Genomic DNA, 27,226 nt, shown 5'->3' with positions numbered 1-27,226 from the left:
GGCGTGGCGCTGGTCACGCGAGTGCAGAAGTACAGGGGAGCGCTGCCTTGCGGGTCTGCGGCAGGTGCAGTGCTGTGCTCTGCTGACAGCCTGCAGGCAAGAGAACGTGCATTTCTACATTATCTGCTTTGTAGCTAGGCGTAAACCATGGGCTTCGCACTTGAATCCAAGGACTTGCTCCCTTGATTTGAGTTTTACTGGGGTGAAAAGATTGGAGACTTTTTAAATAACTTCTAGTTTGTATTTGAAAGCAGCAGTGAAAACGTGCATACAGAGACACCATCATCACCCTCTGCTTCTTCAGCCCTGCCACCTTCTCCAAAAGAAATCCTTTTGTTTAAGTGGGTTTTTTTCCTGCCTTTCCTCACTCTTCCAGGCTGGATGCTTTTCTGTATCTTTGAGCACAGTCACCTGTTGCTCTTAAATGTTGGCTGGGGTTTGTTTTCCCTGGCTTGGCTTGTTTTGTCACAGGCTTTTCAGTCATTCCCATAGAAACTGCATTGTCCTCTCCGTGAGAAGTCTAAAGGCAGAAAGTGACAGAACAGATGGGTAAGAGAGGAGGAAAGTCAAGGCAGAGGCTGCCTCTGGGCACCCCCTGTTGTAACTACTTTATCAGGCCTGCAATTTGGGTGGCAGTGGTCGGGGTGCCCCTGTCAAAGCCAATGAGGCACATCAGCAGCTTGGGGAGAGCCCGTGTTTGTGGGAGGAGGTGAGTTTGACTTCCCAGACAGTGGCCTTGGCTGGGAGCACATTGTGCCCAGCTAGCAGCACCTCTGAAGCAAGATCCATTCACAACTGAAGAGACCCACCGATGTTAAAAGGTGACCGGTGGGAATGTTCATTAATGGCAGGAGCGTTTTCCAGAGAAAGCTGAAGGGTGACAGACCTTTGTTACAGCTACTGCATCTGTTGGTTCCAGCTGCCTGATGCATTAAAGTGCACCTGTGCACGGGAAAGAGCAGCACTTGTCTGCTGCAGTGCGCTAGCCTGCCTGAGGGCATTCCCATCTAGGAATATGCTGAGAGCCAAGGGAGAACATTACTGGATTCTTAAACCACTGCTTCCCCCAGTCAGCCAAGTGAATGTACAGAGTAGGGTAACCTTCCAAGGGTGCGGGTATTGACAAGGGGGGTAACAAGGGCTGAGCACAAACTTGGGGTCTTCAAAAAGAGAGTTTAAAAGCTTTCAAGCACCAGTTATTGCAGAAACACTTTGCAGCCACAGAGAGAGCAATTTCTGTCTCTTCCTACAGAAGAGAATTTTAAGGGTTCAGTCCTGGTATCTCTTGAAGTTAAAAGAAGGGACCATGAAAACAAGCTTTTGCCTGGTGCCTGCAAGGAATGTATGTCCTCTTGTTGATTCAGACGCACTTTCCTATTGCTTCTCCTTTTCTCTAGATTACATGTGATGCAGATAATACATGAGGTTCTAGCCTTTTTCATTTTGTTTTTTCTTATTAATCATTTCTGTTAGAAAAGACTGTTTAGGTCATGGAGTCCTGCTGTAAACCCAGCACTGCCAAGTTCTCTACTAAATCACATCCCTGAGTGCCACATCTATACGTCTTCTGAATACCTCCAGGGATGGTGACTCCACCACTTCTCCGGGCAGCCTGTTCCAGTGCTTGACAACCCTTTTGGTGAAGAAATTTTTGCTAATACCCCGTCTAACCCCCCAGTGCAGTAATACTGTCTGTTGGAGCATTCCACTGCTTGAGAGTATTTTGAAATCAACCAAAAACTGCCTAAAGAGTTGGAGATAAATACCCCAGAAAAACCAATAAAGCCCTTGTCCTGCCTCTGCCAGGTGTGCATTTGTGGCTGTTACTCAAGCAGTGAGGAAATTCCAGCAGTGAATATGCTGCGTTCATCTGTGTCCACAAAAATCAGCAGGAAACGAGCAGTGATGCTCTACACCCTCTTCTTGCCCATAAAAATGCCACCCTCCTTCAGTGTAAGCACAGGATTTATTGAGCAATGCACTGGGCTGGGTAGCTAGTTTCCTAACCCATTAGAGACAGGAGTCAAAGCAGAACTTAGAATAAACGTGCTGTCAACATTTCCCATCCTGAAGTTCCTAGTGACGTGTTTCTTTGTGTGATGCTTGAGCTGGGGAAGATGGAGGGGGGCTAAACCCATGTGTCCTCAACATCAAAAGGACATGGAACTGTTGGAACAAGTCCAGAGGAGGGCCACGAGGATGATCAGGGGACTGGAGCACCTCCCCTATGAAGAGAGGCTGAGAAAGTTGGGGCTGTTCAGCCTGGAGAAGAGAAGGCTGCGTGGAGACCTCATAGCAGCCTTCCAGTATCTGAAGGGGGCCTACAAGGATGCTGGGGAGGGACTCTTGATCAGGGACTGCAGTGACAGGACAAGGGGTAACGGGTTCAAACTTAAACAGGGGAAGCTTAGATTGGATATAAGGAAGAAATTCTTTACTGAGAGGGTGGTGAGGCACTGGAATGGGTTGCCCAGGGAGGTTGTGAATGCTCCATCCTTGGCGGTGTTCAAGGCCAGGTTGGATGAGGCCTTGGGTGACATGGTTTAGTGTGAGGTGTCCCTGCCCATGGCAGGGGGGTTGGAATTGGATGATCTTAAGGTCCCTTCCAATCCTAACTATTCTATGATTCTATGTGGTATGTGGGCCTGCTTCCTGGAAAAGTTGGGTTATCCTGGTATGTCAGTGGATGTGTTCCATTTCAAAGCTGCAGTATGCTTAAAATACTCTCAAATACTCTCAAATACTTCAGTATGCAGCTTCCTCTGAGTCTCAGAGCGTAGTTTCAGATTTAAGCTCCCCAGGCTAGCAGTTTCCCTGGCCGTAGAACTGCTGTCTGGTTCTGGGGCTCTTTGGCTGGTACTAGGACCACGTTTCACTGCGCTGGCTTTGTTGTTCACTGATAAGAATGGCAGGGAAAGACAAGTTTCTGCAAGACAGACTTAGAGTGCATTAAATAAATATAAATTTTATTAAAAACACCCACATCTCAGCGTTATCAGGAATGATATAATAATAAACAGCTTTCAAATAACCTGCATTACATTACAATACTTACAGTATTTATAACCATCCTCAGATTCTTTTCAGAGAAATACCAAACATCTCATGAAAATGAAGGAAACTAAAGTAAAAAAAAAAAAAAAAAAAAAAGAGTAGAACATAAGCATAGAAAATGCACACAGAAGTTCATTACCTTAGTGTCAAACTGCTAAAGTTTCCTACACAAGTTAACCACTAGCTTTAGAAGTGAACTTTTTACCACTGTGCGTCAATCAAGATGAAAAATTCATTCAAGTAAAGTTGACACCACTCAGAAGCATCTTCAAGTATGGCTATAGTCAACCTGATAATCCTATACAAGCAATTTCATGTCTGCTTTGTCATTCGTTCCAACTGAGGCAGGGTTCTGTACACCAAAAATTACAGCTCGGGTATTTACAATACAAAACTGATTCACCAGCTAAACTTCCTGCTGCCAGCAGTTTGGCAAATGACGGTGCATGGCATAGTCACCAACATCCGCCATGGGCTGCGTGAACAATAGAGGACTTAAACACAATCACTGAAAGACGATGATTTATAATGATTTAATCAATCTGACGTATAACCATCGTTAATTTCTTCTTTTAAAAAAAGCGAAACTTTTGTTTCAATGCAGTGGGTCAAGTCACAGACTGAGAATTCAAAAACAAAATTGCCATAATAAATATTTGACCATTAAACCCAAAGGCCTCCTTTGATTTACTCAGGTTGTGATTCTGTTAGGTAAAATTTCTTTTGACCAAACTTAATCTTACAGTATATTGCACAAGATACGTCTGGGACATGGAGGTTTGCATGTTTAGGGAAGCCCTTGTACAGACTGTACCTTCTTATATCTTATTTTATTCATTACAGTATCCAAGAAGCCTTGTTTAGAGAGCGACTTGAACAACTCTAGCAAACAGTCACTTGCCAAACCCCTGCCTTACATTTTTCCCTTTAGTCAGCTCAGTGCATTCTACTTTCTTTGTGTTTATTCGTTTGAAACAGGCAAAACATTCTAAATCTCTGCAACACTTTCATTACAATAAAAAGAGCTAACGAATTTACAAAATTAGTTTTAGTTACAGCAATACAATGTACAAGAAAACTTAGAGAAGGGATTCAAAAGGAAAGCGTCAAATCCCTGAAGGAAAAAGAAAAAGAAACAAAACGAAACAAAAAAAACCCCAAGAATAATATATTTAACCTACAACAGCTTTACACACGCACAGGTGACACGTTGGCATAGGAGAACATGAGCTGAAATATCCCTGAATTTTTAGAACCAACAAAATAAAACAAAAACCAAAGCTGAAGTTCAAGTGATACTTGCTAAAATGTCAAGTATTGAGAGAGGGTTTTTTTTTGTGGTTTTTTTTTTTTTTATGCTTTTTCTTTTTTTCAAAGGCTATTGGGGGAAAAAGATGGTGTACAATATATAAACTTTCACACTCAGTTCAATATCCTATTGCCAAACTAGTGTTGAGGTATATGACAAGTAGGAACATCACTCAAACCTTTTTAATGTGTTTTTTAGCTCACATTATGATATATTTGTAGCAGGCTGAGTAGCACCATGATGTGAATTCAGCTCAAAACCCAAATATATATAGATTTAATATTTTTACAGTACTAAAATACTAAAGCATTGCGTTAAAAAAAGTTTTGTTTACAATTTAATTTACTATACAACTCTCCTGCTTTTTTCTTTTTTTAATAGAAATTAATGGTTAAAACCACCACAGCAAGCCAGCTGCCTATGTTTTATCTATTTAATCAACGGAATCACACAGAACTAACCCTGTTTCATTCAGCTTGTGTAGGCATCGGTCTGCTCGATCTTCCTGGAAAAAGAGGACACTTGCACCGAGAAATGACTTACACCACAATGTACGTAATTATCAACACAAAAGCAGTCTGCCATTCGATAGCTGAAGAGCATACAGATCTGTAGAAACAGCAGAAGCCCAAGCTAGCTAGTTGTAGTCTGTCACATGCTGCTAATTATTACCTGTGGTTAATATAAAATCCTTTCCTTAAAACTGTACATATTTGAGCAATGAACTTGTCATAATAATTGTAGAAAACGGTTTTACAGTATAGCTGTGTGAGATGAGCACCAGAAAAACATGTGTTTTGTGTACTAAAGTATTCCCTTATATCCAGTAAGCCCCGTTTTTACCATAACTGACTGTATTAAAAATGGATATGTAGCCCACTAGCAGATGCATGGCTAAACCAAAAAGTATTTAAAAGCTTTTTTTTTAGTTTAAAAAAATTATCTTTGCATTTTAAAATCAAAGTAAACTCTTTTTTTTTTTTTTCCTTTTTTTTTAAGTTTTTCTTTTTAATGTCTTAGTACCTCAGCATTGTTCAAGTTGCCAAGCTTAGGTAGACAAAGTGCTTTTGAAACACTAGTTCAAAAAAAATATCTCTCTATATATTTTATTGTCCTTTTCTAGGACTTGACTGGATGAGCAAAATCCAGAGGTCTTTGTAATTCTCATATGTTAAAAAGTAAGCTTATTTTAACACCAGGTAAATTCAATACATACATGAATGAAAAGGTCCTTCCTGTTGCTGAAGAACATCTGACTACAGCATTGACATTTTGTTGTAAAGGCATTAACTGTTCGACTGTTAAAATAAAGACACCATTCTCATAGATAGCACCATGGTTTTAGAATATCCAAATAAATTCAGTGTTTTGCTGTCTATTCATTACGTTTTATACTTAACTACTTAGTTAAATAAAATCAAGAGACTAATAAGTTTACAGTAAAAACTGCATGTTAAAAAGCCATAATTCCAGTATTTCAGTACATCATAGATTCAGCACCAGATGTTATTTTAAGATTCCTGCAGTTGTAACACTGCAGTATTATTTTTTAGGGTGTTTTTTTGCTCCTGTTCCATGACTATGCAAACTTGATGACATTAAAAGTGGCCACAGATGCGCAAAACTGTAAGGAAAAAAAAAAATCCATTTGCAGATTCTCTCTTTCAGTAATGGAGCCAGTGTTTTCAAATGTAAATTGTGAAACACTTTCTTGCTTCGTTTTTGCATAGGATGCTTTGGTCTTGTTTCCTACGTGCCATCTGTGGCCACTTAAAAACCAGTGGAAAATAAGTGCGCTAGTGAGATTACCTCCTTTTGCTGGTGTGCTGAGGCTTTTTCCACTGATGAGTTTTGTAAAAACACTGTTTTCTTCTCCACCCTTGCCTTCCCCAAAACCTAAAGAAGAACTACCCTACTGACAAGGTGTTTTTTCAAATGAGGTAACCAACAAAGGTGTGAAGTTAGATATATCGGTTGTAAGGCCCTGTAACCCGTGTAAAGGCATATGGAGATGTAGTTACTGTGGAGTCTGTGGTGACCGACAGTGTCCTTTGTGCAAGAGACTTGATGAAGCGCAAGTACGTTGGCTCAGAGGGTTCGTGTGGCTCAGCAGGCTCCCGCTTTGCCTTTTTGCCATAAGATTTCTGAGGCACGTAGTCTGGACCGTACTTTTCACATTCTTCCTCCTTCTCTCTCGCCTTCTCAGCCATCTTTGCCTCCCACAGAGCCAGACCGTGTTTTGGCTCATTCATACTCTTGTGCTGGTAGAAGACAAGGGAAATTCTGGTGGGATGGTTCCTGTTGGGGTTTTTTAAGGGAGTCGTTGCGTGGAGCTCACGCTTTGCGCACTCTATGAGAATTGACCCATGAGATGGAGCAACTGCCACTCCTCCAATTTCTGGATCCAGAAAGTTCTGCTCGCTATCCGACCAGACATCATCGGGATCCTCTGCTTTTTCTGGATTCAGCACATCAGTTTTCTCTAAACCACCCTGGGGAGTAGTCCTATCATGGTTTTGACCTGGAAGCATGTTAGACAAACCGTTAACTGCATGTGAAATTATTTCACTATCCTTATTTTGGAGATGCAGTGAATTGGGAGGGCCACTGAACATACTTGGAGCAGAATGGTAGTCATGTGCTATATGTGGAAGGGGTTGCATGTGATGATGTTCACTGGTTTTAGTCATGGAGGCATAATCCATGCTCTGATTACTCAGATTAGATTTTAACCTTGAGGTAACCTCCATAAAATGGCCATCAGCCTCGTGGGTGGAGTAACAGGAGAAAGACCCTACATGGTGTGCATTTGGCCTAATGGTGCAATTACTGAAGGAGTCTACCTGCATGTTTTGGTTTCCGTAATTCAAGTACTTGGGACCAAAACTCTGGCTATTCCCAAACCTATGCTGGTATAATGTTTGTATGGGTGGCAGACTTAGTTTAGACATATGGTCTTGGCTCTGGCAACTATACAAGTCGATGTGCTGATGCTGGGGAGGGTAGGAGCCCAAGTAAGAGGGGCAGTTGTCCATAGGCATGCTTCCATTGCATTGGTAAGGTGGATATTGGTTATTCTGGCTTAATGATCCTGAATAAGGGTTCATGGGACCGGAAGAATTCAAATAAGACCCCGCAGGCTGTGATGAGGTTGTATAGAGGTTCATGGTACTGGACCCTCCATAGGGATCTGAAGTGTATGAAGAGCTTGAATAAGCATTGGCTGAATTAGGCAACCTTACATAGAGATTTGCAGAACCTGAACCCGAGTATGAGTTAATAGGATTTGACTGAGGGTTGTTAGGGAGAGTGCGCTGTGGATGTTGCTGCTGCTGCTGCTGTTGTTGTGTGGCTGGTCCTGAAAGACGTAAAAGATCTGTAGATGTGAAAAGAAAAAATCCACACAACAAACAAGCTTTAAAGAAACCAAGCAACCAAACAACCAGCTCTATACTTTATAGACCCTTCATTATACATATCCATGACATTTCTAAGAAACGTATATCATATGATAGGTTAACAGAGGTTCCCTTTCTCATATCTCAAATACCATCCTTAAGAAGCCGAATAAATACTAAGGCTACTCATCCTTTTTGGCATCTATCCAGTGAGATCAGATGCTAGTGGCAATAGGGAAAAAGCGGACAGTGCAATCTGGTCACAGTCACATGCATACAATCCAAAGAGTTGAATCATCATTTAAGTAGCCCATGAAATGAAGCATCAAAGTGCTTCCACACAGCCGTGTACAAAGTGACCTTCTTTTTCCCCAAAATGAATAAGTCTTCTCATCTGTATTAATAGAACTGTCTCAAAAAAATGTTCTTAGCTGTATGTAAAAAAACAATGGTGGCACTCACTGACAGAGACTACAGTTTAGTAACAAGTGAGATGAATCGAAGACATAACAGCAGAACCATCATTTGTTAAAGTGAAGTGGTTCGTTCAATGGTTATGACCCTAGCCTGGGTCGCGGGACAACTGGCTTCTATTCATAGGTATTTCAGTGACCTCCTGGGTGACCTTGGATGCACTGCTGTTTTCCTTTCTGAGAAAGTTGCTGTAACAATAAAACAGTCACAACGAACTCCTTTGCTCGGGATGCTCAAATCTACTGGTGAAACTGCCAGGGATTGTTAAGTGGATTTAAAAACTTTTCCTCCACTATGGAAAAACCTACTCTGCTTTTGGTCTTGAAGCAGAGAGTACAAATAGTAGTGAAGAGGTTAAGCTTGAATCCCCTCAAATTAGGAGGTTCTCTAAGAGTGGCAGACAGTGAGTGATGCGTAGGTCATTTTTTAATTTGGCAGCAGCATCACAAACTTTTTTTTACCCTGCTTCTCCAGAGTTGACCACAATTTGGCACTCTGGTATTTATAAATCTACAATATTGCCATTACTTTGAAAAATTCTCTTTTCTTTTTACTTTAAAATGTTTTTGGGCTGAGAACGTTTTTTTTTTTGAGATTTGTTATAAATGGCCCTGATTTCTAGGAAGCTTACCACTGCTGATAAAGATCCCAATCAGATTCATGTGTTTACCTGCTAGCTGCTTTGCATGACCTGCCGCCTCCGAGTTGCCTTGCTTGTTGCGTGCTGCAGCAGACTTTTCTCTTTCAGGTTTGCTAGACCCATTCTCCAAGGAGGAAAGCTTTTCAGCAGCTGCCTTCTTTGCTTCTAGCTTCCTTTGCCGACACGTCTTAACGGGCTCTGCCAACATCCTTACTTTTCGGCGAAAGGAGGTAAGGACCTGGATGCTGCCATTCCTCTTCTTCTCCTCTTGGCCTTCCGTGCTTCCGAACTCATCCACATCAGAGACTTTGTATAATGGGAGTACATGGAGCTGCTCATCTTCTGGTGTTTGGCCAATTTCGCGATTGTCTTCTCTAGTTAGTGTGCAAACCTGTTGGAAAGGTGTGTTAGACTAAGTCTCTCAAACCACTCAAGTGACTAATATATGCATATCACCAGAAGCCTGCAATTTAATTTCTTCCATTGCTCTGTTAGACAGTGTTAGTAGAAACAGAAGGTGTATATATATCTATATCTGTTTCTTGTACTTGTGCTGAAATTAACAGTATAGTTAGGGATTAGCCTAATGTGAAATCAACTGTGTGATCCATTGTGCTGTGATCAGAGAGCTAAAACAGTGTAACCTGGGACTTCATACTCACCCGAAGACTTTTTCACTGTAATACATAGCTACCTACTGGAAATAGCGTGCAGTGCAACATACTGCCATTGTATTTCACACCCTCTTGCAATGGCAACTTCCAGGAGCTTGCAAAGGAGCAAGTCATTGTTGTAATGTTAATAATAAGATTTAAGGAAGTTACTGTTGTGTCATGGAGTGTGCTCCTTGTGTTAGCTGCAGCTAAAACAGGTATTGGGAGGATTTCAGTGGAAAAAGATGCTGATACAGAATTCTTCTGTAGCAAAATCATTGCATCAGCCAGTTTTAGGAAGAAAGATCAGCTAGAAATATGTATTGTATTGGTTGTGGTTGACTTGTCAGTTACGGCAGACCCTTGACTATTTTTGTTTTATTAAAAGTTATGATCTAAAGTTGTTAGAAAAAAAATGTTTCAAGAGGACAAATATAAACCATTTTGTGCCAGGAACACTGCATTTCAGCCCTGCGGGGACCTTCTTTCCACTGTCTCCACAGTTTCTTTTACCAGCTCTGTATTAAACCTTTCTTAAATACATTGTCTTGTTCATTTGAATGAAAAATTCTGTGTGGGGTAGCAAGTTAGCTCAGTTACTGTTTAATGTTTCTTTTTTTAGCAATCTGTGTTACGTAAGTGTAAATTTAAACAGGGGGGATATAATGAATTAAATATATGAAATTAGTGCTGGAGTAAGGAGGCTTACGTGCACCTCAGACTTACCAGTGTACTCCCGTTCTGCATATTGTGCAAGTCTCTGTGAGCATGAGCGCAGAAATCCAGGCAGGCAGTGACCCCTGAGAATGGGCGACCTTCTTTTAAACCCAGGCGACACTCAGGTGCTCTGTGTTCATACTCGATCTGGAAAGAGGTGACAGGTATCATTGCAGCTGAGCTGTGTGCCCCAGTACACAGAATTAGCACTGAATGCTCCACTGTGACAACATGCAAGTCTACTAACAGCTTGGAGGTGGCAACATGCAGATTTTGAAAGCAAATAAAATCAAGTAACTTGATGGCAATTTAGTATCCATACTTCATTCCTTGCTGCTTTGCTCCCTGTTACCTTCTGTCTCTGGTTTGATTGTGAAATTGGCCAGTAATACTTTTCCTTGTATATTACTTTTGATACTCTGCCAGGGGTTGGTGTTTTTACATGACAAATGCAGTGCATGGTTTCAGAGTCTGGCAGTGTAAGAGTGATGTGTTTGTGTAGACTGGAAATACACCAAGCTATTAAGGGAAAATGGCTTTAGAAAACTGACTTCAGAATGACTTCATGAAAAATAATAATTTGCTTTTTGATTTGTAATATTTTGGCACACGAAACATATATTTCATTAGCTAAAGTACAACTCTAACCCCAGACCGAAAAGACAGATAATTGAGTCAAGACAGTACTTTCTACCCAAGCACTCATTATTAAGGAGCTTTACAAAGAGTTCATAATGAAAAAATAAACCTTACACAAAAAGAAAGGATTTTGTAATAGAAGATCAAGCCTTAGACAAATGATGGGTTTGTATTTTGTCTAGAAAGTCAAAAATTAAACCCTGTTTGTAAAATGCTTTGCTGAAATTCCTGAACCTTTCAAGTGAATGCAAAAAAAATCTAAATGGAACATAATGGAACTTAATGAATCCCATTTTAAGTTAAGTTGAAAGTAGAAGTTTTGCCGAGTCTTGATCCAAGATCCCTAAAAAGACGTGTAGTTTGCTCACAGACCTTTATTTTTTAAAATTTGGAATGTTTATTTCCCTGGAATCTGAAAATAACCACAAACCAAAACTTGAAACATGTAAACTTCTTTAGAATGAAACGAGAGTGATCTGAAATGTTAGCCAGACTATAATTGTCTGATTAAAGTATCCTGGTGCAACTGTTCTCTGAAATGTGCTGCTGGGTCCAGTTAGAAAAACAGACCCTTTCCTGTGCTGGATTTTAATCCAGTAGCAATCCAGACCTGGATTAGAATAAACCTGGGAATTTGGAATTTCTTCTCAGGATTCAAAGGGGGATTGGTTTTAAGGCTTTCTGGGTTTAGAACCTTTCATATTACCGTACAAATTTGGCCTCAGTCATCTCTCTTTAAAGCCACTAACAGTAGCTTGATCAGGGTTTCCCTACACATACAAAGTCTGCATAAAACTCCTGAATTAAGCCAAGCCATGCGCACACCTTATTACACAAGGTAAAAATTGAAACTTGTAAAAGCAAGTATCTTCAACAAGTGCTGGGCAGGACCGTGGCTTACATGGAGAAAAGTTCTTTTGTGAAGTTTTGCAGGAACGGAGAAGCAGACCAAGCAAAGAGCCATTTTATTGTTCACCACCCCCTCGCTTTTTTTTCTTCTTCCTCTTCCTTTCCTCTCTTGCAGAATGTCTCTCAGATATTTGGACAGATAACCACAGCTAGTGGGCACACGGCCACGGTTTCCTCCGTGAGGCTCCAAACATTGTCTGATCAGGTAAGCGAAATTGGGCAAGTGTCTCCTGAATCTGCTTACCCTGCCTACTTGATACTAAATATGTAGTAAAGGAGTGAGATTTAAATGTGTCTTGTGGTGGTTGCTACATCATAACGCTGTCAGCAGGACAGAAAGGTGTCATAGTTTGCAGTGACGCTGATAGTTTGGGGACTCTTAAGTTCTGTTGCAATGTTGTAGCAAACCTGAGCAGCAAAATGAAGGCCAATAGTTGTGCGCTTGCAACAGGTATGTTATTAAATTTTGATGCAAATATCTGAAGGATGTTTGGTAGAGGAATGCAGGTGAGAGACAGCCATGATGGGAACCTCATACAGGCTGTGAGTGTGCTAGTACCTGTGGAGACTGCTTCACAGAAAATATGTGCGTGCAATGCCCTCATGCTGGAAGGCTGGTGCAGGCACTTGTGTGCGTATGCAGAGCTGAGTGTGTCCAAATGTGAAATCTCTCGTTAAAAGCATGTTTGAAATGGCTGTTTTGGTGAAAACTAAATTCACCTGCCACTTGAGAGAGCAGAACTGAAACTGTGGCTTCAGGGCTCGGGTGCAATATTACACACTCCTTTCTGGCTCTGCCACTGATCTCACACCATCTTCATGGCTGTTTTCTAGTTTGGCTGGTGACTCACACTAAATCCAGGAATTTGTGTTGTGAAGCTGAAGAGTTCTGCTCAAACCTGAAGTAGTTTTATTGTGTTGATGCAGGTGAAAAGTTCTACTTAACGGACCAAATTCTGCTGCTTTTACTTTTGAAAGCATTTTAAGTGGAATTGTTCTTTTCCATTCGTCTTTACCCCAGTGTCAAAGCAATACTGGCACAAAATGTATGTGATAGTGTGGGGCAAGGTTGAAGCACTGGAAAGTGTGGTAAAGATCAGGTTATTTACATGACTGCTCCAATTCCCTTTTTCCCCAGCATACCTGGTTGTTATACGCATCAGGTGCAAGTTTCTTGTAGGTAGGTGCCATCAGGGTTGACAGGTTCTGCAAATGGGATTCTAGTTTTTCTTCCTGTTAGGAGATGAAATAGAGATTTCAATGCCAATGACATTTCCATACTGTATGTATGGGATCTAAGAAGTTGGGGTCTGTACACAGTTATGTTTACACTGATAGCTGTATAAAGGCCTAGACCGTTATTCCTGTTTAGACAATAACTGTTGTGAATCTCCTTTCAATTTTATTGTTTCACAGCATTTAAAGTAATGAAGTAGTGAAATAGTGTAGTGTGACCCTTGCAAGAGGACATCACATACTGTATTAACTTGGTTAATATTAAGAAGAATCACAGTCTTCAACACAGTAATGTTTTAGATCTAAGCATGATGATTCTCATTATTTTCCCTACTGGAGTTTTGGGAAAATAATAGTCTTCAGAAACTTGGGAGAAATAGTATCAGAATGGTCCATAAAGTAGACGTGGCTAATCTAAGGGGTTTGCACATTGCAATGGCAGCACTTCAACGTGCTTTCATGCAGCAATTTAAAATGGTTTAAATATTACAGACTTCAGAAAGTTCCCAATTCTTAAGCAATGAACTGTGGACGTGCCTAGTAGTTGGTGATATGGAGGCAGGAATGACCACACTTTTTTCCTTTACAGAGAGGTACACACTCTCAAAATGAAAAGCTCCTTATAAATGAAGTTCCATAATAACATACTCCAAAGTTGTTCCCATCCTCTCAGGATGAGAATCCCAAATTCAAAACCTTGCTTATATGAGGCCCTTATATTTAATTACAAGCACATAAAGAACAGTGGCATACTGAAGTGGTACACTTGCATATTTTAGGAATGTGTGAAGAGCTGTGAAAAGCCTACGGGTTTGAGAGAGATGTGTTTGGTGCATTAAGTTTTTATTTGCTCCTATGGGACTATATCCTAGCTTGGGACTCCAAAATGACATTATAAAATTGTCAGAAATATCTTGCTGTGACCTTGCACTGCTGCCAGAACTTGGACCTTTTGCAGGTTGCCATTTTTAAGTGTTACTTCTATTTTTTTATTGGTGAGGATCCTGCTTGGGTTGTCTGTAAGCTGTGTCTGTGCTATAGGACCCAGCCCCTGCTCTGGATGTGTGCTTTGGTTGCCCCCAATTTTGTGTGGGAGCAAGACTGGAGGGTAAAACCATCTTCCCAGCCCAGATCTGGCTTCCATGGGAAGTAAATCCAAGAATGCAAGTTGGAAGAGTGCCCTGGTGAGCTCTGGCCAGGTATCCAGCTTAGAAAATTTAGAGAGGTTAGGATTGCAGGCTGTGATAAAGAAGGCTTTGTGCCACAGCACGATTGGAGGAGAGCTATTCTGTAGATCTTGGGGCTGTAGAAGAGCAGTGGTGGGGAGGAAAAGCTGTATGTTAATTATGTGACCTCAGAGCAGCCTTCCAATATCTGGAGGGGGCCTGCAAGGATGATGGAGAGGGGCTCTTCATCAGGGACTGATGAAGACAGTGATAGGACAAGGGGTAATGGGTTAAAATTTAAACAGGGGAAGATCAGGTTAGATGTAAGGAAGAAGCTCTTTACTGTGAGGGAGGTGAGGCACTGGAACAGGTTGCCCAGAGAAGTGGTAAATGCCCCACCCCTGGCAGTGTTCAAGACAGAGCCTTGGGCAACATGGTCCAGTGTGAGGTGTCCCTGTCCAAGGCAGGGGGTTGGAACTAGATGATCTTAAGGTCCCTTTCAACCCAAACCATTCTAAGATGCTATGATATTCTAAACAGTGTGCTATTCTCAGCACAGGCCATAGGATGCAGAAGTACCTGGCTCCCTGATTAAAGATGAAATTATTTCTCTGATGAAAGAAATGTCTGGATTTGTGTAAGACACCAGAATACAGGGAAAGTTGTGGACTTATGCATCAGTACACAAGCAAGGGACTAAATTTGCACGTGCTTGCCAAAAATCAGAGTAGGCCACTGGAACCTCCCAGACACATGACTAGCTGGAAGTGTCCAGGAGTCACTGCAGTCATGACTTCAGTGGTATCTTGTGCCCAGGCTAAGGTCAGTGATTTTTTTAATTACTCTGACTTGTTTTAAACAGTTGCCAGTTTGCTGTAACACAGAGACCAGTCTGGAAACACTCAGTGGGACAGGACTGTATGTAAAATGAATCTTCCTATTTCTTCCTATTGTCATCTCACAGTTTCATCACGTTTGTCCCAATGCTGCTCTGAATCCTCGCTACACTATTATGTGCCTTCAGCTGGTAAACCATCCACTCTGCCACTGGGGAATGCCCAACTGCAGGCCTAATGCAGTCACAATTATTCAGGCTCTGCCCTCCCCTCTAATTGTGAAAGCCTGCAAATGTGGTTTCAAGTCTCAGGCTTTTACCAGATGTCAGAATTTGGACAGTCAATTCAGCTGGCTGGGAGACTGGAATCAATCAGTTTTGTCTGGCAGTTATTTAATTACCCTACATGTATGCCATGCAGGCAGGACTCTGGCCCCTGGTCTCTTGTACTGTATCTCTATTTGCAGAGTGACAGAAAACATCTCCTTGCAAATGAGGCTCATTTTAGAAATGGACACCAACCTCTTTTGGGTCATCCCCCATCAGCTTAAACTTTCTTGGAATCTTGCTTCGGGCAAACTTACAACCATTGTAGTACATGCTCCAGGAGCAACCAAAGGAAAATGAAGCACCACAAGTTTCAGGGTCCAGCCCTTGACATGCGCAAGTCCGCCTGAAAAACAAGAGAATATGGCTGTTAGGAGCAGGAGGGTCACCCTGGGGCAGTCCTGCAGTGGGCATCGGCGTTCTGCCAGCGCTCTGGGGAGTCATGCGTCTTGGATCATCTGCCACCAGTAAATAATGAAGAACTGAAAGAGGGAGGCACGGTATGTATTAGAACAGAAGAATTTATTGGAGAGAATAATTTCATGGTTGCAAAGCAAGGACTAAGGGGTTTCTACACTTCTGTGAGAAACCTGGCTTTGCTCGAAAGCGGGTATTTTCGTGTGGTGCCTTGTTAGGCAGTGATATTCATGGCACCTGAAAGGGGCATATGCTGATGGCACTGCAATAATGTGGAAGCACTCTGACAGGGGCTAGGCAATAATTCCTAAAATATGACTCTACCCATGAAGCCAAAGTAACATACAATGATAGCTATGTTAATTTGGGCCTAAATATTCTTTGCTGTCAGAAAGATACGGGAAACAATACAGTGCAATTTCTTCAGGTTCAGGCTATCTGTAGGCTTACAGCATAATTTTAGTGCATCTAGTTTTTATTTCAAGGTTGAGGTATTTGCTGTCCTGGGCTGAGATCTCTTCCTTTAAATACACTGAGATACTTCACAGCTCTGGGAAGATGTTTTTCCCAGATCTATAAGAACATTTGTGTTGCTTTACTCACAAGGTTTGTGGGTTTTCAAACTTCCTGCAGTAGTTGGAGAGGTTATGTGTATTTCAGGGTAATAGCATGAGTGGAGGTGCACGGTCTGAGGCCAAAGGTGGGCTTCAAGTTTGGCGAGCATACCCTTTGTTCCACTTACTCTTCATTCAGGGCGCAGCGCCGGTTCGTGAGCGTGCCGTACTTCCTCAGGGTCTCGGTGAGTTCGGAGTAGAGCTTGTCAGCCAGGCTTGTTGGGATTCCCTCCCAGACCAGGATGAGAATCACGATCACGGCTGTCTCACATGTGTGGCCTGCTCGCTCACGCACCAAGCAGAGTAGCTTTTCCTCCTGACTGCTTCTGCGGACTACCTGCATGCACAGCAATACACACCCCCAGAGCCCCAACACAAACAGTGTGTTTCTTAACATGAAGAGCAAGAGAATAGGAAGCCTCAGCATTAGTGTGCATCCGGGAAGGTTACTTCTGTCGTCATCTTTGTTTCTGACAACTCAGTCCAGTTTTCTCATTTAGTGATATGGACCAGGGCTACCCTTTCTTAATGAAGCTGACTCTAAGAGGCTAAGCTTGGCTAGTGGCGTGGAAAGGCATAGTGGTGGAAAACAGCTGTGTGAAAGTATCCCCCATGCTCTGATTCAGCAGGAACCCTCCCCTGAATCTGCACTGTGGTAGAAGTGGCCCAATTTGATTAGTGAGCAAAAGGAAATGATCAGTGAGATGTCTCCCTGCACAGAGATGGATGGTGGACACCTGCACTTAGGGCAAGACCCATGTGGGGAAAGGCAGGCAGGTAAGGAAGGGACTAAGTAACTGGACGTGAGAGCTCGCTCTCCTTCTCTCCGAGCTAAACTCATAATCAGCCACTCAGTTTTGTGACTTGCCCTTACTACATACAAACATCACAGTGATGAAAGTGGTAATGTTCAAATAAAAGAGCATCCTTGCTTCTCAGTGCTTGTGCTTCTGTGGGTATTTCTGAAAAAAAGGTGCAGTTTGGCATGCATACAGACTATAATCATGTATCGTTTTTTCCTCATCCTGTCTTTCCCCAGGCTACCCAAACCACTTGGTAATCTGTGCTGAAGTACAGCAGTGTTTGCTAAGAGGGTGTCCTAATGCCTCTGTCTAACTGGGAGTGCATCTGAAAAACATCACTGTGGTGCACTTACTGGACTTACTTGTAAGCTAAAGAGCAATGAGAATGTCTGGTGTGTGAATCTTAAATCTAAGTGAAGCTGCTTTCCTTCTCAGGTTTTTATAGCTTTAAGCCAAATTTTATTCTTGTTGTTCTCCATGCAAAAGGAAATGGAGTGTGAGGGACTGGAGTGGGAGCAGGCTACAGGCACCATGGGGTACTGCTGCTGTTGAGCTCTTTTAAGTTTCGTAGTGTCAACTAAGAGGAGGACAGACATGTCAACTGCTCTCTGCTTACACGAACCATCATACTGAATTCATTAGTCTTAACATTTGTGTACATCACTTACCCATTTAGCAATTGGACATCCTTGAGAACTTTTGCCTTCTTTCCCAGTGTAGACAACCCTCTCAATCCTTATAGCTTTACCCTTCTGTCCAAATCTTAAACAAAATAAAATACGCACAGTAAGCGGATTCATTTGGTTCTGTGTGAACACTGAAAAGATGGAGCACGTTTGCCAGTCTTATCTTAAAAAATAAACACTGTGAGTTAGAGGGAGAGATGTGCAGTGTGTTATATCTTGCTGATTTTATTATAGTGGTGGATTGATACATTAAGAGAAGCAAATATCTTTAATACATTACAGATGTAAAAATTATCCATATCATATTAATATTCCCAGACCTTTTAGCTGTTTCTGTAAAGAATTTGTTATAGATGACATTTTGAAAAGTGGACTTGAAGTCTCTTATTTTGGGAAGGAATTTTACATTTTTCTTTAATTTCTGGGTTAAACTTAAAGTTATTACTTTGAAACGTATATAATTGTCAGGGAATAGCTGGCATACAGTAGTCACTCTGTGACTTTGTTTTGTGTTAATTGTTTTTTTTCTGTGCTTGTTTCTGCCTTAGATACAGTGTGAATCAGTTAAGTCATGATTAATAATTGCATCATATCTACTTCCTTTACTTTCTCATCTGCTCATGAATTGTTACTCATTTACTGACTTCTGTAATGAATGAGGATCACAAGCTGCCCTCAAATGAGGCTGTTTCTCTGTGTCTTTTTGCAACAAACCCAGGCAAGCTCAGCTCTTGCTGAAGTATTTAATCAAGGTGATTATGCCATGTCAAGGCAGAATCTAGCCCCACGTGCAAGTAGTGCTGTTATCCAGAGCAAATGGGATCTGCTTTCCACATCCTCTGATGGACCAGGTGGAAATACGCAGCAAATGTTAAGAAAATCTTGAATCAACACAAAGCATCAGACCTGTAAAGCCATTTCCAACCATGTTCGCTGGCCAGGCCTCTCCCAGGGCTGCTGCAGCTGGGGGCTGCCCACCTGCTGAGCCCTAGAGCACACCAGGTCTCAGGTGAGGCTAGGTATTAGAAACCTCAGTGTCTGCAATGTTATAGATCCAGCCATGATGTTGACTTGGCTGCATTTGGCCAGCTGGGTAAACTGCACTTCATCACCAGTTCTTGAATTCTGCCACTCTCATTTGTGTTACTTTTTTTGATTAAGTAACCAGGTGTGGGGACTAAATCACAATCTCCTTGTTCTCTGCCTGTTACCTACAGAGCAATCAAGATAGCTCCTTCCTGTCCTGCAGCCATTTACTGATGCCTTGAGAACTTTTGACCTTTCATCCCTCTTGTTTTTGCACTAAAATCTTGGTGACATATTTAAGAGCAAATGTTTGTATTTAAACTTCTGTCCTGTAAAGGAAATGAAAAATGCTTATTTTTAGATGTGATCTCATTGTGAAATTTCAGTGTCACAGGAAATTAGACAAATAAAATCAAGTTGTACTACACATATTCTGCAGGCAACTGTTAGGTCAGTTTTTCCTGCTTAGGTCTGGAAGTTAGTATACATTTGTTTCTTTAATTAACCACATTAAAAAACATTCTTAAATCTTAACATTTTCTATCAATTTGCTAATCTGGATTGCAGGACAACTGTGCAGATGATGCTACAGAAATCTGTTGTACATTACACACTGGAAATGAAATGGACTTTGTCTCAAATCTTTTCCACTGTCACAAAGGGATTTGTGCCTGATGTTTGTCATGCTTACTTTCAGGCCAAAGCAGACTGGCTTTAAAACCAGTGCAAAACTGACTGAGCATGAAGTAGGAATTGGGAGAAGGAAGAGGTAAAATGTATACATCCACCATGGATTCTGCAAGAAATTTGTTCTGGTATAGCTAAAACATTAACTGCAAGTCTAAATCCAAATCCTGGTTTGTTTGGAAGTGCTGAATATGGAAGTCAATCCATATTCCTGGAAAGCCAGTTTAAAAGTGCTTCAGTTGTGATTAGTGTCACCAACTGCACACGTGTGCTTGAGAGTATCTTTAAGTGCCCGTTTTTTACTTAAAAAAACAAAATTAACTAGTGTGGAGGAGTTCTGGAGTTCTTCAGTGAGGGAATCATACAGCTCATACCATATGAACAGCTGAAAACTAGCCATTGCTCAAGTGGCTGCTGCTACTCTCTGCTGAACCTGGCTGAGTAGATGCATGTTATCTATAATCTCTCAGGATTTCCTTCTGCCAACGTGAAATGAAATCAAATGCAAAAAAAAAGGAAAAAGAAAAAGAGAAAAGGTGAGAAGGTGAGTTCAATATTAAGGATGAAAAATTACATTCCAAAGTAAAGAAATGAAAGAAGTTGCATCTCTAATTATTGACATCATGACGTGAATAACTTTTATTTATTATTGGTAAATACTAAAGAATTAACCAGATAGTGAGAGCTCTGGAGATAACAAATTGTAAGAAGCTTCTCAGGAGTGTCCGTGTCCACTCCCCCTTTGCAGGAAGAAGTGGATTTCTGTAGCTTACATGTGTTTGAGCTGCTCACAAAGCTGAAAACAAGTATTGGGGCAAGCCCTGCACTGGAGTCACAGGGAAGGAAGTGCTAAGAAAGAGAAAGGACTTTCACAGTTGGAGGTAATCTGAAGGGTTTGATACCCTCTAAGTGGCTCATCGTCGTGCAGTGGTGAGCACAAGCTATGGAACGTTACTCCTTAGCTCAGACACAGCACTGCAGTAATGCCCATTTGCTTTAGATTCTGCAACTAGCTGGAGCTTCTCTGCAGTTCTGGAGTCCAGATTTCAAGGTATTAACAAATCAGATTCCCCTCTGTCCCTGACTTACTGAGTGGCTTTTTGTTTGTTAGTTCAGAGGGGAACTAAATTCCCAGATACCTCTCAAAATCTGGCTATTAATGACTATGCACACTACAAGTAAGGCAGAAGTCACTTTTGTGACAGTTTCAAATACCTTAGAAGGGCTGGCGGGTTTTGTGCTTACGCATATTTTTAAATAGCACAGATCGTGTATCCATTCTGTGCCATTTAAAATTCCCAGTTTGGCTGGTTTTGATGTAATAAATACATCACAGGATGCAGCACAATACAGGGATTGTCCACAGTCAGGATAAGGCTGGTTTTCTGCAGCACCCTTGGGGTAGCGGGATGTTTTTCACAGAACTACTTAATCAGTTCTTGGGCTGAAATCCTATCCAGCAGCTCTGTGGCACTCCTCTGGACATGACCGGGTTAGATTTAGCCCTTTAGGATTGTACTATATGCTTAGTAATTTGGCAGGGGGAAGCTAATTTTGGGGTTTGGTATTCTGCTCTTCATCTTCCTTCTACCTCGGCATTCTCCTACCCGGAGGGGACACCAGGTCCGTGCCTGCTTTTGCAGCCATTGCCAACCATCTTGCTTGGCAGGCTGGTGAATACTTGTTCCTGCTTGGGTTTGCTGGCATCTGTCTCAAAGTGCTCAGCCTGTGCCAGGCAGCAGGCTATTAGCCCTGTCAAATATTGTGACTCTCTGGTGAATAGCACAGTGCGTAATGTTGGCAACACTGGAGTAGCTAAGCCTACAAGTAATCACTTGATTTGCAATTGTTTATTTCTTTATGTGCAAAAGCTGGAAAAATTCTGACATCCACAAAAGGATAAACGTTAATCTGCCCTGTGCCTTTGCACTAATTACCTTTCTTCCATGATTTCTCTAATAGCTGCCACATTAGGACCGGCTCCTAGATGGGTATAGAAAGGACCTTCATCTTTTTCAATTATTTGCTCTGTTTAAAACAAAATAAAAGTTATTACTTTGAAGGTTAATTCTTTAATGTAAAAAGTCACATTGCAAAGCTTACATCTGGCTCGTTAGAATACTGCTGTTTGGGTCTGGGGTCAGAGTTTTCAAACACTTCTGTCCAAAGTATGCCCATGCAATTTGTGCAAAACATGTAAAGCACGTGGCTAATCCTGCCAGTAGCCATGATACAGACTGCGTGCCTTTTGCTAGCACAAACAGTTGTTTCACATCTCGGACTACAGTGAAATTCAAAAGGCATTTTCCTGTCATCACCGAACAATTGTTTCTCCTTCTCCCACTTCCTCCTCTCCCAGTATCTAGAAAGGAGGACAAATGGGATAACAATGGTAAATATTGACATTAGTGAGCTGTACAGTACTTGTTTTTCAGCAGACATGTTACAGTGTAGGGACCTACAGCTTGAGAAAGTGGCCAGTAGGTTACATAGAGAATTTCTGCCACCCACAGAAACACTCTGTGAAATGAAAAACAAAAAAGCAAGTTTGCTGAAAGAAATCCTGCACAAGGGTTAGTCAAAATGCTTGTATGCTAAGAATGTGGCCTCAGTTTTCTGTGTGTAGGTAGTTCCGTGTCAGCATTCACAATATATGCTATATGTCTGGTTTGATACCAGGAGGCAGGCTCCAGCAGTGAGCTGGCCAGGCTCTGCTTGGGTTCAGGAGGAGACAGTGGAGCTGTGCTGACTTATCTGAGGGCTGACTCTGCTTTCTGCCATGCTGACTCCAAAGGCTGGATGAGGTGATACTGCTTTTGACGTGCAGCCTGTGGAAGCATGATGAAAGCATTCTATAAACCTCAATGTGTCAGTGGGGGAATGGCTTAATTTAATCTTCCTAAGGAGAAGTCTTGGTAGGAAAGAGCAATAAACCCTATTGAATTATGCTGTGGCACTGGGTTCTTCAAAGAGGACAGGAACTAAGTTTCAAGCTCCTTTATTTCCTAGAGGTTCTGCTCAGACTTTGGAATTAAAATGCAAGTGGAGAAAGAATAAGCTCTTTTGCTTAGTTAGTGGTTGCAATACTGGCTAAAAAAATAGTGAGAATAATTGATTGCCAGAAAAACTTGTGCCAACTACATTGGCAAAACCTTCTCAAGAAAAAGAAATAACAAACAAAACTTAATTGTTTTCAAAAACCCCTACATTTTGTAGGTTGTTTCTTATAAAACTACAAGGAACAGTATGGAACTGGCTTCCAGTTTTCTTCCTGGGAGCATCAGAAATCTACCACCTCCTCTTTTTGCTCCCATGGATCTTCTCTGAGACATAGCCCCAAGAGTTTGAAAAGGCAAAAAGGTCCATTTTGCAGTTCTGGATGAGCACTGGTTCAACTTTCCTCTTTTACGGTTGGTATGAAATCCCAGTAAGTGAAACTATAACAAGGATTTCCCCCTGCACCCCCTTTTTGGTGTTGAACCTTTTGTCTCAGCCAAAATAGTTCATCCAGTAGAGTCTGAAAGTGCCTGTTAGACCCGTCTCTGTGCAGTATCGGTGCTGTATAGAAGCTCAGGCTACAGGCCCATACCTGTCACTCTACTTTGCTTCCCTCAGCTCTATTCTTCCAGTTTTTGCAGATAGGGTATGCCATGAAGAAATACTGAGGGCCCCTCTCGCTGCTTTTCTGTCACTGCTTTCATGGCTTGTCTAAGAAACTGCTGATCTCTTTAGCCTTGCAGGAGACAGGGTGTGAAAGGGAGGATAAACTCCCACAACAAATGAGGAATAATCCGTCATCCCTTCTTTGCTTAGGCTTTACTGATGGAAGCGTCAGCAATTTCACTCTTAGAGCAAAAAAATGGCATCAGGATCTCGAGTTCTGGAGAGTTATTTTACAAATGCTGTATCTAACCTTGATGAATAAATTAGACTGTACAGTTATGACCTACTTTTTATCAGCATGTTGTCATTACATGTCTGCTGCTGAAGGAGAATGGATGTGAGGGGATGCATTACTGGTCATAAGCATTCTGACTGAGAAAGCAAATAGGTAATTGCTTTATGAATTATTGAGAAAGAGCCTGTGTGTAGGGTTGGATAAGTGGACTAGGCATAACTGCATAAAATTGTAATTTCGTGTCTTTACTAATTAGTGTTCTAAAAACCCTCCAACCCCCCAAATCCTCCAACAAAAACATCCAACTAACTCCACGATCCCAACTTGAAGACTCGTTTCCTTCCTGTAAGTTAGTACATTTTTCAATGCATCTCAGCACTTACCCACGCAGCTGCACGATGGGAAATCATACTGGGTTTTGGCAGGTGTGTCCAATAAGTTTTTTACAGGAGTATCCAATAACTTGGAAGGTGAGTCTAAAAAATTATTGAGAACAGTTCCAGCTGTTCTTTTGGTCGGGGTTTTCTCAGCAGACAAGTTTGTTTGTTGATCTAAGATCGGGGTCTGAGTGTCAAAATCTGCAGCACCAGTATTTCTTGAGAGGATGGTAATAGGACCTGCTGTTTCAACCTTCACATGTTTAGGTGATTTGATAGTAAAAGTCTTATGATCAAACAGTGATTTGACTTGTATCTGTTTCAGCTGCTGTTCCATTGTCTCGATGATGCTCTTTTGTTGCATGTTCTCGCAGCCAAAGTGCTGATTCTCTTGTTTAATTGTTTTTTTCCACGTTTTGTTTTCCAGCTGTCCAGCTGATGGACGCATGCAGACGTTAGACTTTGTGCCAGCCTCGATTTTTATAGGCTTACGCACTGCACTGGGACCAATCTCGGGTTTGGGTTGCTGGTATGCTTGTTGCTCTTGTTTTTGCAAGAGATGCCACCTTAGAGCAGCATGCTTTTGAAAATCCTTAGGGGTTTGGGACTGCAAATGACAGCTTCTCTGGTCTTGGGCATGTGGGGCAGTTTGCTGGCTGTGTGGTAAGTACTGCTGAGGAATCTGTGAAGCTTGTTGGCTCGGGAGATCTTGGTTCAGGCTACCACTGTAGCATTGTGTCTGCTGGAGTGGTGGTAGCTGTATAACTGAAGCTTGTTGTGTCTGTTGCTCTTGTTCTGGAGAACAGTGATTCACATCTTGCTTTGCGGTCGAGTTATTTGAAAAATACTGCACGTGTTGCAAGTCCTGCATTTTGTTGGCTCCAAAGCGTTCAATATTTGCGGCGTTTTCTTTCTTCTCAGAAGTCAAGTGCACATTTTTTGAGCAGGGATGCTGCAGACTGGCGTTTGCCTTCTGAGTGTAAAGGGGAGCTTTGTTGTTCATGCCCTGCCCCTGCTCTAGGCCCAGCTGAGGGTTATGCAGCGGGAATGCGGGTGATTTCATGTACTTATTCCCAGTTTGAAAACATTCATTTACTTTATGCTGATTGAAGGATGTCCTGTTTAGTGACTGTTCAGCACCACTTTGGGAGCGGGATATGGTTTGGGGCAGGTCTTTATTTTTCATTTGCAGAGCCTGTTGTTGGTTTGGGGTTAGCTGTGGACTGCATGGCAGCTGCATCTGCTGTGAGGGTTTCTGAAGCATCTGTTGCAAGATGTGTGAATGCAGGAATTGGTCCTTTTCCCCTGGCTTGGGATTCAAGTGCTGTTGTTTCAGTGGGGCCCCTAAGGGCTGTTCAGTTTGCTGTTCTGGTCTTGGCTGGAAATGGAGCTGCTGTGGAGGGTGCTGCTGCACTTGGGACTTCAGTAGGGAATCCATCTTTGTGAGCTGTGGCTGCTGTGAGTGTTTCTGGAACAGCAGCTGCTGGTCGGCTGTGGGATGCGGCTGCAGCTGGGAGGTCTTGCTTTTGTACAGTGGAGGAATTTGTTCCTGTTGCATTATCTTCTGGCTCTGGGGCTGCCCTGAAGGCCCCTTTAATGCACCAGGACTTCCAGCATACTGTTTTGTATAGGCTGTTTTGGCTCTGTTTGCCTGGAACTGAAGAATTGATCGCAATAATGCTTCGCTGTTTTTTTTGGGAGGCTCTCCCTGGCGGAACTGGGTGGAAACCAGTTCTATCCAGGCTGGTTTTGAATAATGTTGAGCCTGTTTCACAGGTTCTTTCACTTGGTCCTTTTCTTTGTCGGGAGGAATCTTGGGTTCTCTCTGTCCTGGGAAATGCTGATAGTGTTGCTGCAGCTCACCCTCGCTTCCACGTGCTTGCAGGCTTTGGAGGGGAGGCTCTGACGCTGGCGCCATGTCTTCTGGGTGCTGCTGAATTGAGGCGGCCACAGCAGCTTGCGGGTAGCTTTCACTGTCATCTTGTGACGTTTGTGCCTGCTGTTGAAGTCTCTGCTGAGGGTGAAGTTGTTGGCTGAGGCTGGGACTTTCTGACATTGGTCCCTGCTGTTGCCCTTCATTCTTTATCTCCCCAGGAAGAGTTTCACCACATCTGTTGTTATAGGAATGGTGTCCTTCTTGCACCACAACGGACAGTGCACTGTTCATTTCCGGAGCAGGAGGAGTGGAGGAATCTTTGTGAAAGGTTGAGTTCTGTTTAAAGAAAGCACCATTATTTTCTGCTTGCTCAGAATACCTTTCCAGCATGACACTCTGAGCTTGCAGGTTACTGCTGGAACTTAGAGAGAGGTCTTGGTTGGGAACCTGCCCTACACTTCCACGAACAGTACTGTTTCCTATGGGTAACTGGTGTGGATCATAGCCTGGAATCTGTTGCTGTAGCTGTAGTTCTGGTTTCTGAAGCGAACAGCTACCTGGCAATACAGGCGGGTTACTGGAGTCTTCTGCATTGTAGACCTCAGTAACCACTACAGCTGGCACTTGAGGCAGCTCAGAGTTTGAGGTCTGTGGGGAAATGATCTGCCCTGAGGTATGGGATGAAGGCGTTGCCTCATAGGACAACTCATTAGTAGCCTGACTGGTAATGGCATTGATATGAGATGTGTTCTTCTGCATGGCTATGGAAACATGTTCTGGATAATATTGAGACAGTGTTTTCTCCAGGAGTTCACCATGCATGCTTTCAATGGAAGAGGCAGAAACTGTAGCACCATTAGGCATTGGCACTGCCTTGTTCTTAAGTAGTAAGACAATGTCCCTGTTGTGGCGATGAACATTTTCCCGGTCCTGCTCATCCTGAATCAGGAGGTCATGAGGGTTTTCTGAACCACCACTGTTGTATCTTGTAGACTGTATCAAATCTGAAACTTCATTTTCTTGTCCTGTAAAACTCTTGGGTTTCTTCTCACTGTAGCATTTGGAGATGCTTGGTTTTTCATTATTATCCTCTGGCTCAGCTTTTTCTCCGTTTACTTCTTTGTCTTGTTTTACTTTTTTGCTTTCATGAAGTCCATACAGAGAGGGCTCACTAAAAGTGCGTTTTATCCCACCATTTTGCATATATTTGGAATATACTTTCTTTCCTTGTAAAAGGTCAGGGCTAACGCGGTTGTTTGGATTTCCCTTCAGGTGGGGCACGCCATAGTTGCTTTTAATGAATAGCTGCTTGTGGTCTCCATTTACTTCAACTTCAGGCCTATCTGTTGCTGGACTTCCATTCTGTAGCTTCACCGCAGAAGGCTCTGCCTGGCAAACGTGAGAAGATTGCGGTATTAGAAATGGACTCAATCTATTGCCGTCAACATGGTTGGTTCTGTCCTGTTCCATCTGGCCTGCTCCGGG

At 42.3% G+C, this 27,226-nt stretch overlaps 1 protein-coding gene across 1 annotated transcript; it reads right to left on the bottom strand.

Moving 5' to 3' along the window:
* Positions 1 to 2,596: 2,596 nt before the first annotated feature.
* TET2 (tet methylcytosine dioxygenase 2) lies at positions 2,597 to 27,226 on the bottom strand. Its single transcript, XM_080620497.1, has 9 exons — positions 23,872 to 27,226; positions 21,528 to 21,618; positions 17,860 to 17,953; positions 16,517 to 16,725; positions 15,553 to 15,703; positions 12,937 to 13,026; positions 10,255 to 10,392; positions 8,906 to 9,266; positions 2,597 to 7,739 (listed from the first exon to the last, which is right to left on the bottom strand). The coding sequence occupies exons 1-9, from the start codon at positions 27,209 to 27,211 to the stop codon at positions 6,325 to 6,327; spliced, it is 5,889 nt and encodes a 1,962-aa protein (XP_080476623.1). The 5' UTR covers positions 27,212 to 27,226; the 3' UTR covers positions 2,597 to 6,324.

Source organism: Psittacula echo (genome assembly GCF_963264785.1).
Source record: "Psittacula echo genome assembly, chromosome: 1".
Lineage (NCBI taxonomy): Eukaryota > Metazoa > Chordata > Aves > Psittaciformes > Psittacidae > Psittacula > Psittacula echo.
This window is presented reverse-complemented; position numbering and strand designations above follow the sequence as displayed.

Coding starts and splice junctions, on each gene's coding strand:
- TET2 (XM_080620497.1), bottom strand. CDS start 27,211: ATGGAACAGGACAGAACCAACCATGTTGACGGCAATAGATTGAGTCCA. Junction 16,726..17,859: donor GATGTCCAATTGCTAAATGG/GTAAGTGATGTA, acceptor CTGTGCATGCAG/GTAGTCCGCAGAAGCAGTCA. Junction 9,267..10,254: donor TGCAGAACGGGAGTACACTG/GTAAGTCTGAGG, acceptor CCTTTCCAACAG/GTTTGCACACTAACTAGAGA.